Consider the following 14,705-nt stretch of genomic DNA (forward strand, 5'->3'; position numbering starts at 1 on the left):
GCGTTCAGATTAGAACAGTGACGTCATTACGCTTACTAGAAAACACATGCGGGAAAATCAGAGGCTCTTTCAAGACACCGTATCAATACTTCTACTTTTTTTTTTTTTTATCTTTGATGAAGAAACTTGCAGAAGGAAAAAGCTGCGTAGCAAATGAGGCAAGCGAGCACGTTGTCACTTTGGCTGGCATCCGTCGACGTGACGGGTGCTGACTGGAGCCCTGCGTTTGTCAGGCGAGGTGTCCGCAGTCAAAGTGCCACGGCCCTCCGTGTTGACACTCATTAGTGAGGGGGCTCGTATGCGGGGGCCAGAGGGCGGCGAGCAAGGCGAGAGGCCGCATCCCGCTAAAAATAATTCATTTCTCTTGATTGATTCAGATCGCGCTCGACTGATAGCCGCGTGATTCGGAAGGCCGCTGATCGGCAAGACTTCCGGTTGGCAACTTGTTGGCAACCCGAGTGGTGCTCTGAGGGGCCGGCCCGCCTCAACGGATTTGGACCACACCCCGCTCGCTTAGCGATCATTTGAACGGAGCCAGCATCTGAAACTCTGGCACTGTTATTGAGTGCCATTTTCACAATCTCAAATGTCAATGAACACGATAGAACGCTAACCGTTGTTAGCATACCGAGCATTTCATGACATAATAAATAGCTTTTGATCCAAAAAGGTTCTTTGGGTAAAGTGTCAGTGTTCAGAGTCACATGAGTGACATCATGATGGAAAGCTCGACTGCATGATTTATAATGTGAGGTCAAGTGGAGGTCCGGAGTGACCCACTGCACTGGATGTAGCATTGATTAGCCGCTAATAATAGCCGCAGGGAGTGGCAGCTTGTTGCTTGTTGAAGAATACATTTGCATTTTGCCAAGACGCACCGTGTGTGAACCCTGCTAAGTGTTCTGGTTTTTTTTTTTTTCCTTCATTTCTTAACATAGATGGAGTCCCCCCCAAACCCACCCCCAAGCCTTCTTCACACCCGACCTGCAGATCGCGAGGAACATATGCCGCGTTAACGACAAACCCGTGCCAAGCTGACACTCCGACAGGCATACCGGATAACTTCTAACGAGGTAATTTACGTGACGACTGATTAGCAGCTACATCACAGGAGGAGGCCCAAACACCATGCAGATACCACAAAGTTGTTAAAAGTCACTCAGCTGGATGAAGCTGCACCAAACTTAGCATAGCATGCAAACCAACGCAACGCCGGCACATTGATGTTGATTTAGGGACTTTTTGTCAGGCGTGCCATAAAGGCACGATGTGGATATTTATGGCACAGGAGGTGGCAGAGGAGTTTTTGTGCAATGGAAAGGCACAGCTGACTTAAAACATGAGTGAGGAAGATGATATGAGGGGGAGAAACAGTCATGAATGACTAAAGGAAAGAGTTTTTCTTGCCATGGAAAATTGGTGGTCGTGGTGAATGTGGAAGTTTATCAATATGCAAAACATTTTTGAAATTGGATTCATTGAAATCGTCTTTAATAATACTGACTGGTCAGCAGCAACGATGGTGTCTCCAAATTTTGGCACCAATTTCAAATCCTATTTTTCTAGCACATCAGGGTTTTGAGATATATTCATGTCTTGAAGGAACGGAATATATTGAAGAGATCTTTGTTTGACTCAACTAAGAATTGGATGAAGACGTTTGTTGACACAATTGATGACTTCTTGTCACGCGCGTGCACGCGCTGCACAGGGGGACACACCTCCGCAATAAGGGCGCGCGCGTGCGCTACACATCCCACACATGAGTTTGCACAGAGAGAGTGCTGCCAGTCAGTCGGTCGGTCGGTCGCAAAGTCAGTGACAAAGTCATCGAGGGAGTCGTGCAGTCGGTGTTGCAAGGGTCCCCGGTGGAAACTCGGGAGGAGACGCTCGCTCCCGCGTTTGGATGCGCACGCGAGCCTTATGACTTTAGTGGGGTCTGCAAATGGGCGGCACGGGTGGCAACCTCTACCTCAGCATGTTGACCGGCGCCACCGAGGCGCACAGCCTGGCAAAGAGCACCGAGGTGAACGGACACCTGCACCGCGGCGGGGCCAAGGACCCGGCCGAGCTCAAAATGGGCATCCAGGACGCGCGCTTCTACTACCAGGACTCCCTCGCGGGTGGCCAGGACGCCCTGGCGCTGCAGTACCACTCGGAGCAGGCGCTCGGCGGCTTCGGACACGCTGCGCAGCCGGCACGCTTTTACGCGCAGACGCTGGGTGGCTGCAACTACGCTGGCGCGGGCTCCCCGCAGAGGAGCGTCGCCCGGCCGGGCTACGGGGACGGGTTCCCGGCGGTGGGCAAAGACGCGTATCCGCCGTCGCCGGACAGCTTCGGGGGGGCGGCGGCGGCGGCAGCGGCGGCGGGCTACCAGCGGGCCACCGCGCTCTACCCGCTGCCCGGCTTGCAGCTGTGCGGCAAGACGCAGGCGCTGCTCAACAACTACCCGCTGTGGGCCAAGTTCCACAAGTTCCACACCGAAATGATCATCACCAAGCACGGCAGGTGAGCAATTCCACGTCACAAACACACTTGATCCAACTTTGTTTACAATCAACACTTCTGAAAGTTGACTTCTACGTACTTGATTTTAATGAATGATTTTTGATTGTATGTTTTTGAGACGCTTCTATATGTTCCAAATTGTGCAAAAATTTCAGATATTCTCAAACATATTTGTAATATTCAACGTGTTATCTGCATATATGAAATGATGGAATTTTATATTGAGGGATATGCATACGAATTTGACCAATCATTTAATATTCTTCAGAATTATTCACAAAGTGACTCAAATAAGTTGCCCCACTGTTTACTAACAGTATAATTTATGAAACAAAATTATATAGTTTTTATTTCAGAATTTTAAATCTTAATTATTGCACTATTGATGTGGTTGAGGCATATGTCGGCTTGCTTGACAGAAATATTTGATCGTAATCATATTTAAAATAACAGCCCCAGTGTTTATCGCTAAACATTAAACGGATATTGAGGCATTTAAATTACATTTCAATTTGCAGTTGGCTCGCAGTGCTTTGCATTGTTAAATTTGTAACAGACATTATCCAATTTGAATAAAAAAGTTTAGTGACATTAAGTTAATTCCCTGTTTAAAAAAATAATTATAATTAATAAAAGACCGCAGTTCAAAAGGTGCCACAGAGAAATATTTAATATTCTGCATTAAAAAGCTGTCAAGGTAAACTGAGTTGCGTCGCTGTTCAAATGCAGTTCAAAAGGTGCCACAGAGAAATATTTAATATTCTGCATTAAAAAGCTGTCAAGGTAAACTGAGCTGCGTCGCTGTTTAGAAATTATACAATATAAATCATATAACCATGATGATCATATTTACTAGATATTATTTAGACACTTGTTTGGCATGCAGTGACAAAAAATATCTGATCTCTTTGGTGTTTGAAGATTTCAACTTGACTTGGAAATTCAATTTACGTCCCAATAAAAATATTCATATTCATTTTGCACAGTTACGTCAAATTATTCATTCAACTTCACTAATTGGAAAAACGTAATGTTTTGATGCTGGCACCATTTAATTTCATGGAGATGGCACTTTTTCATTGAGTTTCAAATTGTTTTTTTTTTAATTAAGTTCTACATATTTTCAAAGCCTCTTATTTAATATCAACACGTAGTCAAACATTATTTCCCCACCTGTGACAATGAAAAAAAAAGAACATATTTCTAGGACAACTGCAAGACTTTGGAGGAACAAGCCGTTGACTGGCTTCAGTCAGGTACTGATTCAAATATGGAGGAGAGAAGTTGAACAAATCTCCAGAGATGGTGAAAGTTCACAAGGTGAAGCACCTTTGAAGCCGCTTTGAGCCTTTGCAGCTCCTCGGCCAGTGCACATTTTTAATAAGTCCCAAAAAAGAAAAATCATTTGTGAGTCCATCACAAGCGGTTGCAGAAGAATCAACACCTCCTTCGCACTTCTGCGTTCCATCGTATCTTCAGGGAAGGACGACAACTCTTTTCTACCTCGCTAAGTGTCAAAATAAAACTAAAATTACAATTTTTTCTCCACTTCTTACTAAGGCTAAATAGTTAATTGAATTCAAATTGACAATGTAATGTATTGGAAGGCCATTTTCAAATTGCAATTGGAAAAATGACATTTATAGCTTGTGTCATGGGAAAAATATTTGTATAATTTATAAATATGTATTGCAATATTTACAAAATAATACAATGAGGCGACGAACTATTAATATGATTTTTTAAAAGCCTGTTGAAGCAAACCAATAAATACTTTGATGTGGCCCATGATGAAATACTTGAAGTTTGATCCTTCTCAGAGAAAAGTTCAAGATCAAACTCTAAAATATGAAGGGGTAAAAAAAAGAAAAAAATCTTTTTTAGGTGTCTTCCCACAAGAGTTTCATATTCAAAGTGGGGAAACTCAAGTGGGTTTCTTTTCTATTTCAAGTCCTCACTGATGATAAGCAACATGTCAGTCATCATGATTTGAAAATATTTCATTTGAATATTAGGAAATCATCGAAAAAAGAAAGCAGAAGTGCGACCATGTCGAGTTGTGACAGTCATTTCCTGTTCACGCTTCATCTTTGCAGAAATGGCGCCCGAGCGTGCAAGCGAGCGCCTCGTCGGACAGCAAAGCAGGCGCTATCTCGAGTCAACAAGTTTCGCAGAAGCCCAAACTGACTCGTTAATTTTACAATAAGAGGTCAAAAAAGATCGGCTGCAAACTATGTCGTATCATGTTTTAAAATCTACACGCTAGGACTGGCACAAAAATTCTATTAGCGTCTATGGTGGTGCCAAAGCACTAAATTTGTCCTGGACAAAAAAAATCCCTCCCCTAACGTCATCATAACCACATAGAGGCCACAAGGTGGCACCATAGCACTATTTTTGTTGGAAAGAAGTCTCACCTTTAAGGGGTCCCTGGACCCAACAGGTTTGCGAAGCCTTCGGACTAAATATAGCATTCCGTGTTGGTGGCAGCTGCAGACTGCCACGTCGCGGTCACAGACGATCAGGCGAGCGTACGCGCTGACAAGAAGCCGACCTGAGCTCCTGTCCACATGCATCAGCAGGTGCACCGGTGCGCAAGAGTCAACCCCCACCCCTCGACCCGACGTCCGCTTCCTCTCCCGTACATTCGCCCCTATGCAGTACCAGCCAAAATGCCAGTACCGGACTTCCTCCCAGGACTCGCTAGCATCCCCGTTGACGGATGAACCGCCGTTTGCTGTTAGCATCAGTACAGTGGAAGATTTCCAGATTTGATTATCGAAGAATCACCTTCCAAGACTCTCCAGAGTGGATTGCAGTTACATTTGTGATTTAAAAATAAATATTAAAAAATGAACATGCAGCACTATAGTATCATCTAGTGGTCAACAGTGAAAGTACACCCAATACAAACCAAACCCAAAAAAACTGCCCAAGCGTCTGACAGAGCAACGCTAAAACAACACGACTCTAAAATGGCCGCCCCTCAGGTGCCCAGCCGACACCCGACAAACGCTTTCCTGCCTTTACACACCTCACTTGTTTTGATGCCGCCAAAGCGCCTGAGGGAACAATTATATTCATTTGCATAAGCGCATTTCACCTTAAGCTAAACAGCATTGTCAACATGCAGGAGAGCCACACACATTGTGTATTTGAAGCAAAAAAACATCTGGATGAGAAGTCAAAGAAATGTTTTGCTGGACTTACTGGAGTGAAGCAGCAGGAGGACACCAAAAGACGTTCTTTTAATCCAAACAAAGTGGCAGGTGAGAAAGAAAACATCCAGATAATCCAAAGATGCGAGTCGCTAGGATGAAGCAAACTGGGTAGTTAAGTAATCAACAGGCCCAGGTGGGCTGAGAATGAATCTGATTGGCTGGCACCAGAGGGAAAGGGGAGGGGCTAAAGACCTGAGCCTTAAATACTGTGGGGTTTTTTTCAGGAGGATGTTCCCGTTTCTCAGCTTCAACATCAGCTCGCTGGACCCGTCGGCCCACTACAACGTGTACGTGGACGTGGTTCTGGCCGATCAGCACCACTGGCGCTACCAGGGCGGCAAATGGGTACAGTGCGGCAAAGCCGAGGGCAACATGCCAGGTACTCTCATTCGCTGGGCTTCCACGATTTGGACTTTTGAGTGATGTTGTGATCGACGCAGGGAACCGGATGTACGTGCACCCGGACTCGCCCAACACTGGCGCCCATTGGATGAGGCAGGAAGTGTCCTTCAGTAAACTCAAACTCACCAACAACAAGGGCGGGAGTAACAATATGGCACAGGTAAGAACCCAACCCTGCATTTTTTAGTTTTAGATTTAGTTTTGATCTTTTTTTGATATTCTTGTCCACAGATGATCGTTCTGCAATCCCTGCACAAGTACCAGCCGCGTCTGCACGTGGTGGAGGTGAAGGAAGACGGCAGCGAGGACGCCTTCCACGCGTCCAAAGCGCAAACCTTCGTCTTTCCCGAGACGCAGTTCATCGCCGTCACCGCCTACCAGAACGCTGACGTGGGTGAAAGTTTCGAAGCATGAAATTTCACTGTCTGGAAAATGTCCAATTTTCTCTTATTGTTCTTCTTTCTTGTAGATAACACAGTTGAAAATCGACCATAACCCCTTCGCCAAAGGTTTCCGCGACAGTTACGACACGTGAGTGCAGTAAAATTTCTTTAGCGTGGATTTTAAAAGTCTACACACCCCAATTCAAATTCCATTTTTTTGGAGACATTTTCCAGGGGTGTGTAGACTTTTTATATGCATTACCATACTGTATCATTATTCAAAACGATGCACGTTTAAATGCGCTTTGCGATCATGTGTTAAAACCGATGCATCTGGTTAAACAGACTAAGCACAAAAAAAGGACAAGATTAAATAGAAGATAAGATTCTTGTTTTCATTGCGGTCAAACAGACAACATGTGATGGAACAAGATAACACGACAAAAAATTATTTTTAAGAAAATTACAGAAACAAAGTCCATTTTTTTCCAAGTAAATAGTCGTGCCCTTTGTGGAGATAGTTCATAGAAGTTTGAGGTTTTGAGGCAGGAAGTCACAAGTTTCCTAACCTCCCCCCCTTCCCCTTACTCCCCCCCTGTCGCCCGCCTAGTCTGTACGCACCGCCCGACCCAGAGCGCCTCACTCCCTCCCCCACGGAGAGCCAGCCACTCCTGCCTGGAGGTTGCTACCCTTCGGGGTACCTGCCGGACCCCTACATCGGCCCCCTGCCCCAGAGCCGTTTCTACGGCCGGGAAGCGGCGCTGGGCGGCCAGCAGCACAAGGACGCCCCCTCCAGCCCGGGGCCGCACTGGTACTTGCCGTCCCAGCAGGCCGTCACCCCCAACCGGCTGGACTTTGCTTCGTCCTTCGAGGGCGACTTCTCCGGGAACACCCTCTACAAGCCCTTCCCTCTGCAGACACCTCCGTTGCCGACCCTCAGCTACTACCCCGAGCACCCGTTTGCCTCCAGCAGCGTGTCCACCACGGCGGGGTGGAGCACCACCCGGGCCCCGCCTCAGTACCTGGCCAGTAAGCCGGCCCCCAGCCTGGCTTGGTTCCGTCCCATGTCCTCGTCGCCCATGGCGCCCGGTAACTCCAGGCTGCACGCCGCCCCCCTCCACCCAGGCCCGTTGGAGCCCCTCCCCCTTGCCGACAAGGTCAAAGACGGGGCGGGGGCCGAGCAACATTGGCTGGAGCCGCCCTCTGTGAAGTCGCCCGACTCGCTGGACTCGGCCCCGTTTGAGAGCGGCGCGAGCGACGTCAAGAAGAGGAGGGTGTCGCCCTACACGTCCAGCACTGAGAACTCGCCGCCGCCCAGTTGCGAGGCGCAGATGTGTGACAAAGACGCCGATTACTTTGGCTATTATGCTCACTGAGGCCCAATTCCCCACCACCACCACCACCAGACACCGCTTCGCTAAGCAATGCCACGTACTGGAGTACACGCTTTGTCCTCGTAGAATTACTCTGGCGCACTGGTAGAACAAGGGTTCGAAAAAAGAAGGCGGAAACTTTTTTTGTGCTGACTTTCAGTATTTCAGGATGCCAAGCGGCCATGACTAGTTGGAAAAAAAACGTGAAGAAAAGTCATTTTTCAACAACACTCTATTCTCGTATTTCATTCCGGAGAAGACGCCTTTATTCTAACAAAAAAAAAAGCTTTGTATTATAAAAAAATATTTTTTTTTCCAGAAAAATGTGACTTTTTTTCCTTTATCATTGCACCTTTTGTTTACCTTGATTCCTGCAGTGATGTCATATTTATCCACGACAATCATATCAGAGCTTTTTGATTGGCCTCACGCTCAGGTACGGAGGGAGGAGTCAATTCCGGGTGACCATAGTCGCGTTACATTCAAAGTGTGAAAAATTAAATTCCGTCCCCCACTCTGAGGTCAAAAATAAATCCGAACATTTGGAGGCGGTGACAGAGCATAGAGGTGAATCAATGGTTGGCGACAGTTACCGTGATCTCCCACGGTGCGTTTGAGGCCAGTGGGAAAGAAGAGCGTTGCAGGCTGCGGTCCCTTCTTCTTCTGTGGTCCCCCAAAAGTGGGTCACTCACACACCTGGAGCCAAACAGACACTTGTCACCGCTGTAAGCAGGAAGTGGAAAGTGACCACACAGACCCCGGGGGGGAAGGGGGGGGGGCAATGTCTGTCTGCGAGAGAGCCACCAAGTCAGAACCGCAAATGACAGAAGCAGTTCCAAAGGTAGTCGAAACTGAGCATCTTCAACGTGACTGATGTCTCACGCCGAGGTCACAACGAAAAATAAATGAATCAAATAAAACGGGGTTGCTGTGCATATTTGAAAGACAAACCAAGCAATAACCATCCTGCCAAAAAGTGAGATTTCTAAAAGTGTTATTTATTCAAGGTGGCACAATTGAGTAATGTTGTACTGTTGCTTCTTATTTTCTATTCAAATAAAAGCTTAAAGGAAACATAGTATGCATTTTTTCGCCCCCATACACACACACACACACACACACACACATAAAAGTTGAAATAACAGTGATCCAATCACGGCCGTTCTCAGCCGACCACGAGCGGCTTTTGTTTGTTTTTGTGCGCAAACATCACCACAGCGTGACACACGGGAGCTTTGCAAAGCCGGGATCCTCTCGGAGTTTCCAGTAAGTCTCATTTGTCAACCACACGTCGCGCCCGCAAGAATCTTTGGCTTTTCTGGAACGACAACACAAACAATTGGTTTCAACTTTTGATCATATCTGAAGGATGGGTGAACTGACTTGAAGAACGCCGGGACGTGCTCCTCTCCTTTCTTGCCGAGCTCCTTCCTCCTCTCCCTCTGCAGCTCCTCGATCTCGTCTTTCTTTCGGTCCGTCTCCTCCACTAGGCCCTCCTCCAGCATCCTGCTCATGACACAACGAGCGGCGGCGCGTCAGCAACGTGGCTACTTCCTGCAAACTGCTCCCAGTTTGTGTTTGCGACTCCTCTGACCTCTGGTCGGGGCGCAGGCGGCTGTCAGTAGGGGGCAGCAGAGGTTTGAGGTCTGCCGTGAGCTGGTTGAGCTCCATGGCAAAGGCGGAGAAGCCGTAGTAGATCAGGTGGTCTTTGGGTTGAGGGTCTGAGGAGGCGACACAAGCCGAGATGGGAGGAAGTGAAGACAGGACGCAGTGGAAGATGCTTTAAAAAAAAAAAAAAAAAGCTCACTTGGCTTCCAGACGCATTTGGGTGTGGGCAGCGTGTCACAGAAGATCCCCTCATGCCAGAGACCTCCAAAGCGGTGGATGACGCTGCCACTCTGGTCCAGCACGGTGCCCTGGACCTCGTTCTTGTTTGCGTCCGAGCCCCAGTAGCGAGACTGCAAAGGAGGGGGACGATAAAGCACAAACAAACGGGCGGGGGGAAAACTTTTAATAGTCAGCCGCCCACCTTGACAAAAGTGATCTTGCAGGTACACGCGTTGCTCTTCAGGTTGCGGATGGTGACTTCCCCGTAATGTTCCAGGTAGCGCTGCTGACTCAGCACGTTGTGGATGCACGTCACCACTTTGTTCCACTCGTAGTGATCTCCGTACCTGACGCCACAGCGATGAGCTCGTCAAGCAAGCAAACCTCTGCTGAAGTTCTCCAGACGTCCCGCGGCTTGGCTTACCTGGGAACGGTGACGTTCACCATCCCGGTTGGCACGATCTCCAGCGACTTGCCCCAAAATTTGTTCTTCCACCTCTGGTCTGTTTTGAGAGATCAAGAGGAGCAAAGATGAGCTGAAGGCCTGGCGCCGCTTTCACTTCTACGATCGGCAAGTCTCACCTTGCCAGAAGGAGTAGTTCTCGGATTCTGCGTGACAAGCGGAGATGGGCGGGTGGTGGCACACCTGATTCATAATGAGACATCAAAATTAAAGTGTGGCCTAAAGTGTGGAAGATTGCGTGGACAGATTATTGTTTGACCTGCTCGCTGATGAAACGAAAAGCGCCGTCTTCCCGCACGCACTCGTAGGTCTCTCCCAGAACCGGGTTGAAGGGCTTGTAGCGGTTTCGGAAGGTGGCGGTGGAGTAGCCCGAAATGGCGAAGGCGGCAATGTAGACCTGACGGAGAGAGAATATTTTTTGCCTTTTGCTGACTCCTATGTTTTTCCCGTGGCGTACCATCCTCTGGTAGGGGTCGGCGGTGGCGACGGCGGTGTCGAGCAGCTGGCTGTACTCCAGCTCCTCGCACAGTCGCTGCAGCAGGTTGACGGGCTCGTTGAGAGCGGCCGGCATGGACACACGAGCCAGGTCCTTGCCTGCGCCGCAACGTCCACGCTCATTTGTCATTTTTTGCCAGGCGGTGTGAGCTGGAATGTGCCACGACGTACCGATGTTGTTGTAGAGGATGGCCATGAGGCCCACGTGGCTGTTGTCAGGACACGGCGCGGGAAGCGTTGTTCGCTGGCCGTTGCTCTTCGGAGCAACGCTGTGAGGAGATCTGGAAATGCTGGCGCGGTACTTTCGGGTGGCGGATACTGCGGGAAAGGTCGACCCAAGTGAGGTTACGTTCCACTTACGACGGAATGTAGTCAATTTGCAGATGACTCACGATGTCCTTCCTCCGGCTCGGAGTTGGACGTGCTACCGTCGCTGAGTCCCGACTCATCAGACACGTCAGAGGAACTCCCAAACAGGAAGTCATCGCTGGCGTCGAAATACTCGGCCGTCGACTCGGCCACCGAGGGAGGCCTGCGGGATGATCGCCTCCCCGCTGCCACCTACAGGACGACACAAAGCAGATCGGGCTAGCGCACATTTAGTGTGGGGGGGGTGGACCTTGAAAAGTTTCACCTCATCCGTGTGGGAGTTGTCGATGTCATTGTTTTCCCAGACTCCCCGCAGCTTCTGCCGCTCTTGGCACAATGAGTGGTGGACCGTTTGGAGCGTGGCCAAGACTGAAGATGAGAAGAACCTTTGTGACTCAACTCAAACTGTTTCGTTGAGCTTCAACTATTGTGTGCGCAATACCTCGCCGTGAAACAGCGCAGATGTCCTGCTGGATCTTCTTGCCCTCTGCAGATGAGGCAGCGTTAAGGGGGGTCAACTGCGAGTAGACGTAGTCCGGGATGGATGGAACGGAGGCGCCCAAGTGGGAGGAGCTGCTCAGAGGGCCGGAGGACAGCTGGAGAAAAAGAAAAAAAGCACAGCGTTCAATTCGTCAACTCCACCAGAATAGTCTCACAGTTTAGTACCCTGTTTCCATTTTCAAAATGGTAACAAAATAAGCACTTTTTTGACCAGGCTTGGGTGACTAAAAGGGGCAGAGCTAGACAGTGCCCGGTGTTGATTGGAGGACACGGAACGGTCACAAAACTGCGCACATCTCAAGATCTGCCCACTAGGAACTCACCGATTTTGTCATCCTACGAACAGGCTTTTGGAATGGAAAGATGAAAAGTATTTTTGACCTGTGTATATATTTAACCCCCCCCAAAAAATCATATATACAGTATACGACATTCAGTTCCTTCTAATTGAAAAGTTGTGTCCCAATACTTGTGTCCATAGAAGACTGCTCACCATTCCCAGTGCTTCTACTCTGGATAGGGTGCGAGAGTGACCCCACACTTTTCCTGGCTTTTGCTTCTTTGGCTTCTCCAGGGAAATATTCTGGATTCAAATGAACCAAAATATATCATCAGGAGTTATAAAAAAAAAAAAAAAAAAAAAAGGGGGTACACGGCCAGGCACCTGTGAGCTGATGATCCGCTGCAGTTCCCCGTTGGTGAACGTTTGGCCCGCCTCCAGCAGCTGCAGCTTCTGGACAAGGCGGTTCAGTTCGGAAAGGTCTAAATTGCAACGGTTCAGTTCTGGAAGGAGGATTAGTTCAGTGAAGGAGCATGCGGCTTTCAACAAAACGTTTGAAACGGACCTTGAGCGCAGACATCAGGAGGCGAACTCTGCTGCAGCCACGCCGACACTTTGCTGTCGACAGCATCCTTGGCGGAGCTCGGAGGGCAACTCTTTGGCCGTCCGCCGAGGAAGGCGGCGTCCAGCGTTAGTCCGTTGTGGGCGCCGCCGTGTCCCGCCGCCGCCTCGTTTTTCTTGTACGAGCGATGCGCCTGTAGCTTGGTCACCCAAATGTAGAAGAGCTCGTGGCTCTTTGCCTTCAATTGCACAAGAAACCTTTAGCATCAAACACGTGAATGAAGTTATGAAACAAAACAATCACCTTCATGTGATACAAAATGTTTCCTGCGTCCAAATCGATCCGGTTGGACTTCTTGTTGATGGACATGACAGCGCTGCTTATGTCCAGAGAGCCCTGCACTCTTCCTATGGACACCTGTTAGCATTTTGCGTTAGCATACATCCTAAGAAGCATTGATGTCATTTCATCATATGCACTTACATCTTGTTGATTTTTACAATATCTCAAGATCCCTCCCTCCAGTACAAAGTAGCGCTGTACGAATAAAAAAATATATAAAATTAGACTGAAAAGAAATATTTAAAGAGACATTTTTAAAGGGCCAGTTATCTATTTAGTCACCTTGTGCCAGCCTTTAAGCGGCCACTTCCTCCTCTTGAGAAGATAACCTTCACAGACGCCCGGAGTGCTCCTCTCTTGAGGATGCTCCCCCGCGGCATTCGCTTCCACTTGGAAGTCGTCGACCACTTCCCAGTCTTTAATCAGCTGGAAGAAAAAAAACAGTTGGTTGCCCCGTTTTGACAAAAGTCGTTTTTCCAAGCGTCACCTGTCGCGAGTGTCGAGACGACAGAGTGCTGCTGCTGCGGGAGGGCGGAGCTTTGTTCCATGTGGGCGACGACTTCTCCAGGCCGCTCGCCAACGACTGGCTGCGATTTAGGGCCAAGGAAGTCATTTGGGAACGGCTACGATCCGATGCGACGCACCCCGCCAACCACCTGCAGGGAGCACAACAGTGTGATGTTTAATTTTCTGAGTCAAGACATTTTGTCTTCAGCTGAGAGAAGCACTAAAGACGACACGACACGTGCCGCAATTAGCGTTTCCCCGGCCGACTGCCAGGAGGATTAGTAACTTTGTCCTAATTGGTTTTTCAAGCAGACCCTGTTTTAGCAACACGAGTAGATGCACACTCCAATGCAAATAGAAAATTCTCACCACGCAGGAGACAATTTTTTTTAGGTGGTTGGGAATCCCTGATATTGAAAAAATATATTTTGTGGAGACAAAAATAGTGAGACACAGCTCTTCCAACACAATCCATAAATCAATCAGAGGATGGACTAGTTTGAAGTTAATTTTTGCTATGGACCACATAGCAGGTCCCATTGACCTTTGACCTCCCAAATCATCTCCCAAGAGGTGCACATGCTCTCTTCAGGTCCTGTGTTACGTAAACGGGATGAGAGGATTTGGTGGTGAGCTCGCTAACACACAACTCTCCACAATATTTTTTTTTAACTTCACCAAGGCCTGGCTTGATTGCTTTTTCTATAACTCCCCCTCAAAATAAAAAAAGATTCAAATCTGAAATTAAACTTTTTTTTGTGACAAACATAAATGTTCATTTCCCAAGCCCCCTCAACGAGAAAAAGTTCCTCATCGCAAGTAAACACGGCGGCCCAATCGTTTGCCGTCACCCTGGCCAAAAACAGCCGCTTTGACCTTTCTGAAGATGTCAGCGCTTTCTTTACAGCTTGCGGTCGGTTGAGATAAAAAGATATCCTAGCACCATCTCACTGGTACACCCCACAAAATATTTGGGCGATAACATCCACTCTTGAGCGCTCGGGCTGACTGGTGTGATGCGGTCAGTGGAGAGGATTTCATCTAAAGCCTTTAAGATGACACCGCACCCCCTCAACCGCAAACACCCCGTCAAGTGACTCGAGCACATGAAAATTTGTGATCGCTTGTGCTCCTAATATCTACAAGCAGTGATGTCATCTCGCACTTTGATATTCATCCATAATAATAATTCCAACATGTTATTCATCATCTAAACACTTTTTCCTTTTGATTCTGATTTATGACTCCTACCTCGATTTCAGCTGTGTGAATCATGGTCCATCCATCACAAGACTCTGGAGTGGGGGGGGTCTGCTATAAGAGAACCGGAATCATCAGTTCCGTCCGGGGCGGTTGTCGGCCACTTCCACACCCACGTCACTGACTTTGCCGAATAGGATCCACGTCAACGAGGACGCACCAGGACGTCCTGGACGTGATCCGTATTAGTGGGAATTACAGCAGGCAGCCCG

At 48.2% G+C, this 14,705-nt stretch overlaps 2 protein-coding genes across 2 annotated transcripts; one reads left to right on the top strand and one right to left on the bottom strand.

The window, feature by feature from the left end:
- The first annotated feature begins 1,773 nt into the window (after positions 1-1,773).
- Positions 1,774-8,961, top strand: tbx21 (T-box transcription factor 21). The gene is made up of 6 exons (XM_061264259.1): positions 1,774-2,508; positions 5,954-6,108; positions 6,170-6,291; positions 6,363-6,521; positions 6,601-6,662; positions 7,125-8,961. The coding sequence occupies exons 1-6, from the start codon at positions 1,946-1,948 to the stop codon at positions 7,888-7,890; spliced, it is 1,827 nt and encodes a 608-aa protein (XP_061120243.1). The 5' UTR covers positions 1,774-1,945; the 3' UTR covers positions 7,891-8,961.
- On the bottom strand, positions 8,865-14,696 carry osbpl7 (oxysterol binding protein-like 7). The gene is made up of 22 exons (XM_061264258.1): positions 14,619-14,696; positions 14,485-14,547; positions 13,214-13,382; positions 13,009-13,152; positions 12,868-12,921; positions 12,688-12,801; positions 12,388-12,622; positions 12,207-12,325; positions 12,036-12,125; positions 11,484-11,637; positions 11,307-11,410; positions 11,065-11,233; positions 10,844-10,990; positions 10,635-10,771; positions 10,437-10,574; positions 10,297-10,360; positions 10,139-10,217; positions 9,917-10,061; positions 9,695-9,845; positions 9,482-9,608; positions 9,271-9,393; positions 8,865-9,205 (listed from the first exon to the last, which is right to left on the bottom strand). The coding sequence occupies exons 3-22, from the start codon at positions 13,337-13,339 to the stop codon at positions 9,097-9,099; spliced, it is 2,529 nt and encodes an 842-aa protein (XP_061120242.1). The 5' UTR covers positions 13,340-13,382; positions 14,485-14,547; positions 14,619-14,696; the 3' UTR covers positions 8,865-9,096.
- Positions 14,697-14,705: the final 9 nt, after the last annotated feature.

The sequence above is a fragment of the Syngnathus typhle genome, linkage group LG18, assembly GCF_033458585.1.
Source record: "Syngnathus typhle isolate RoL2023-S1 ecotype Sweden linkage group LG18, RoL_Styp_1.0, whole genome shotgun sequence".
Classification (NCBI taxonomy): domain Eukaryota; kingdom Metazoa; phylum Chordata; class Actinopteri; order Syngnathiformes; family Syngnathidae; genus Syngnathus; species Syngnathus typhle.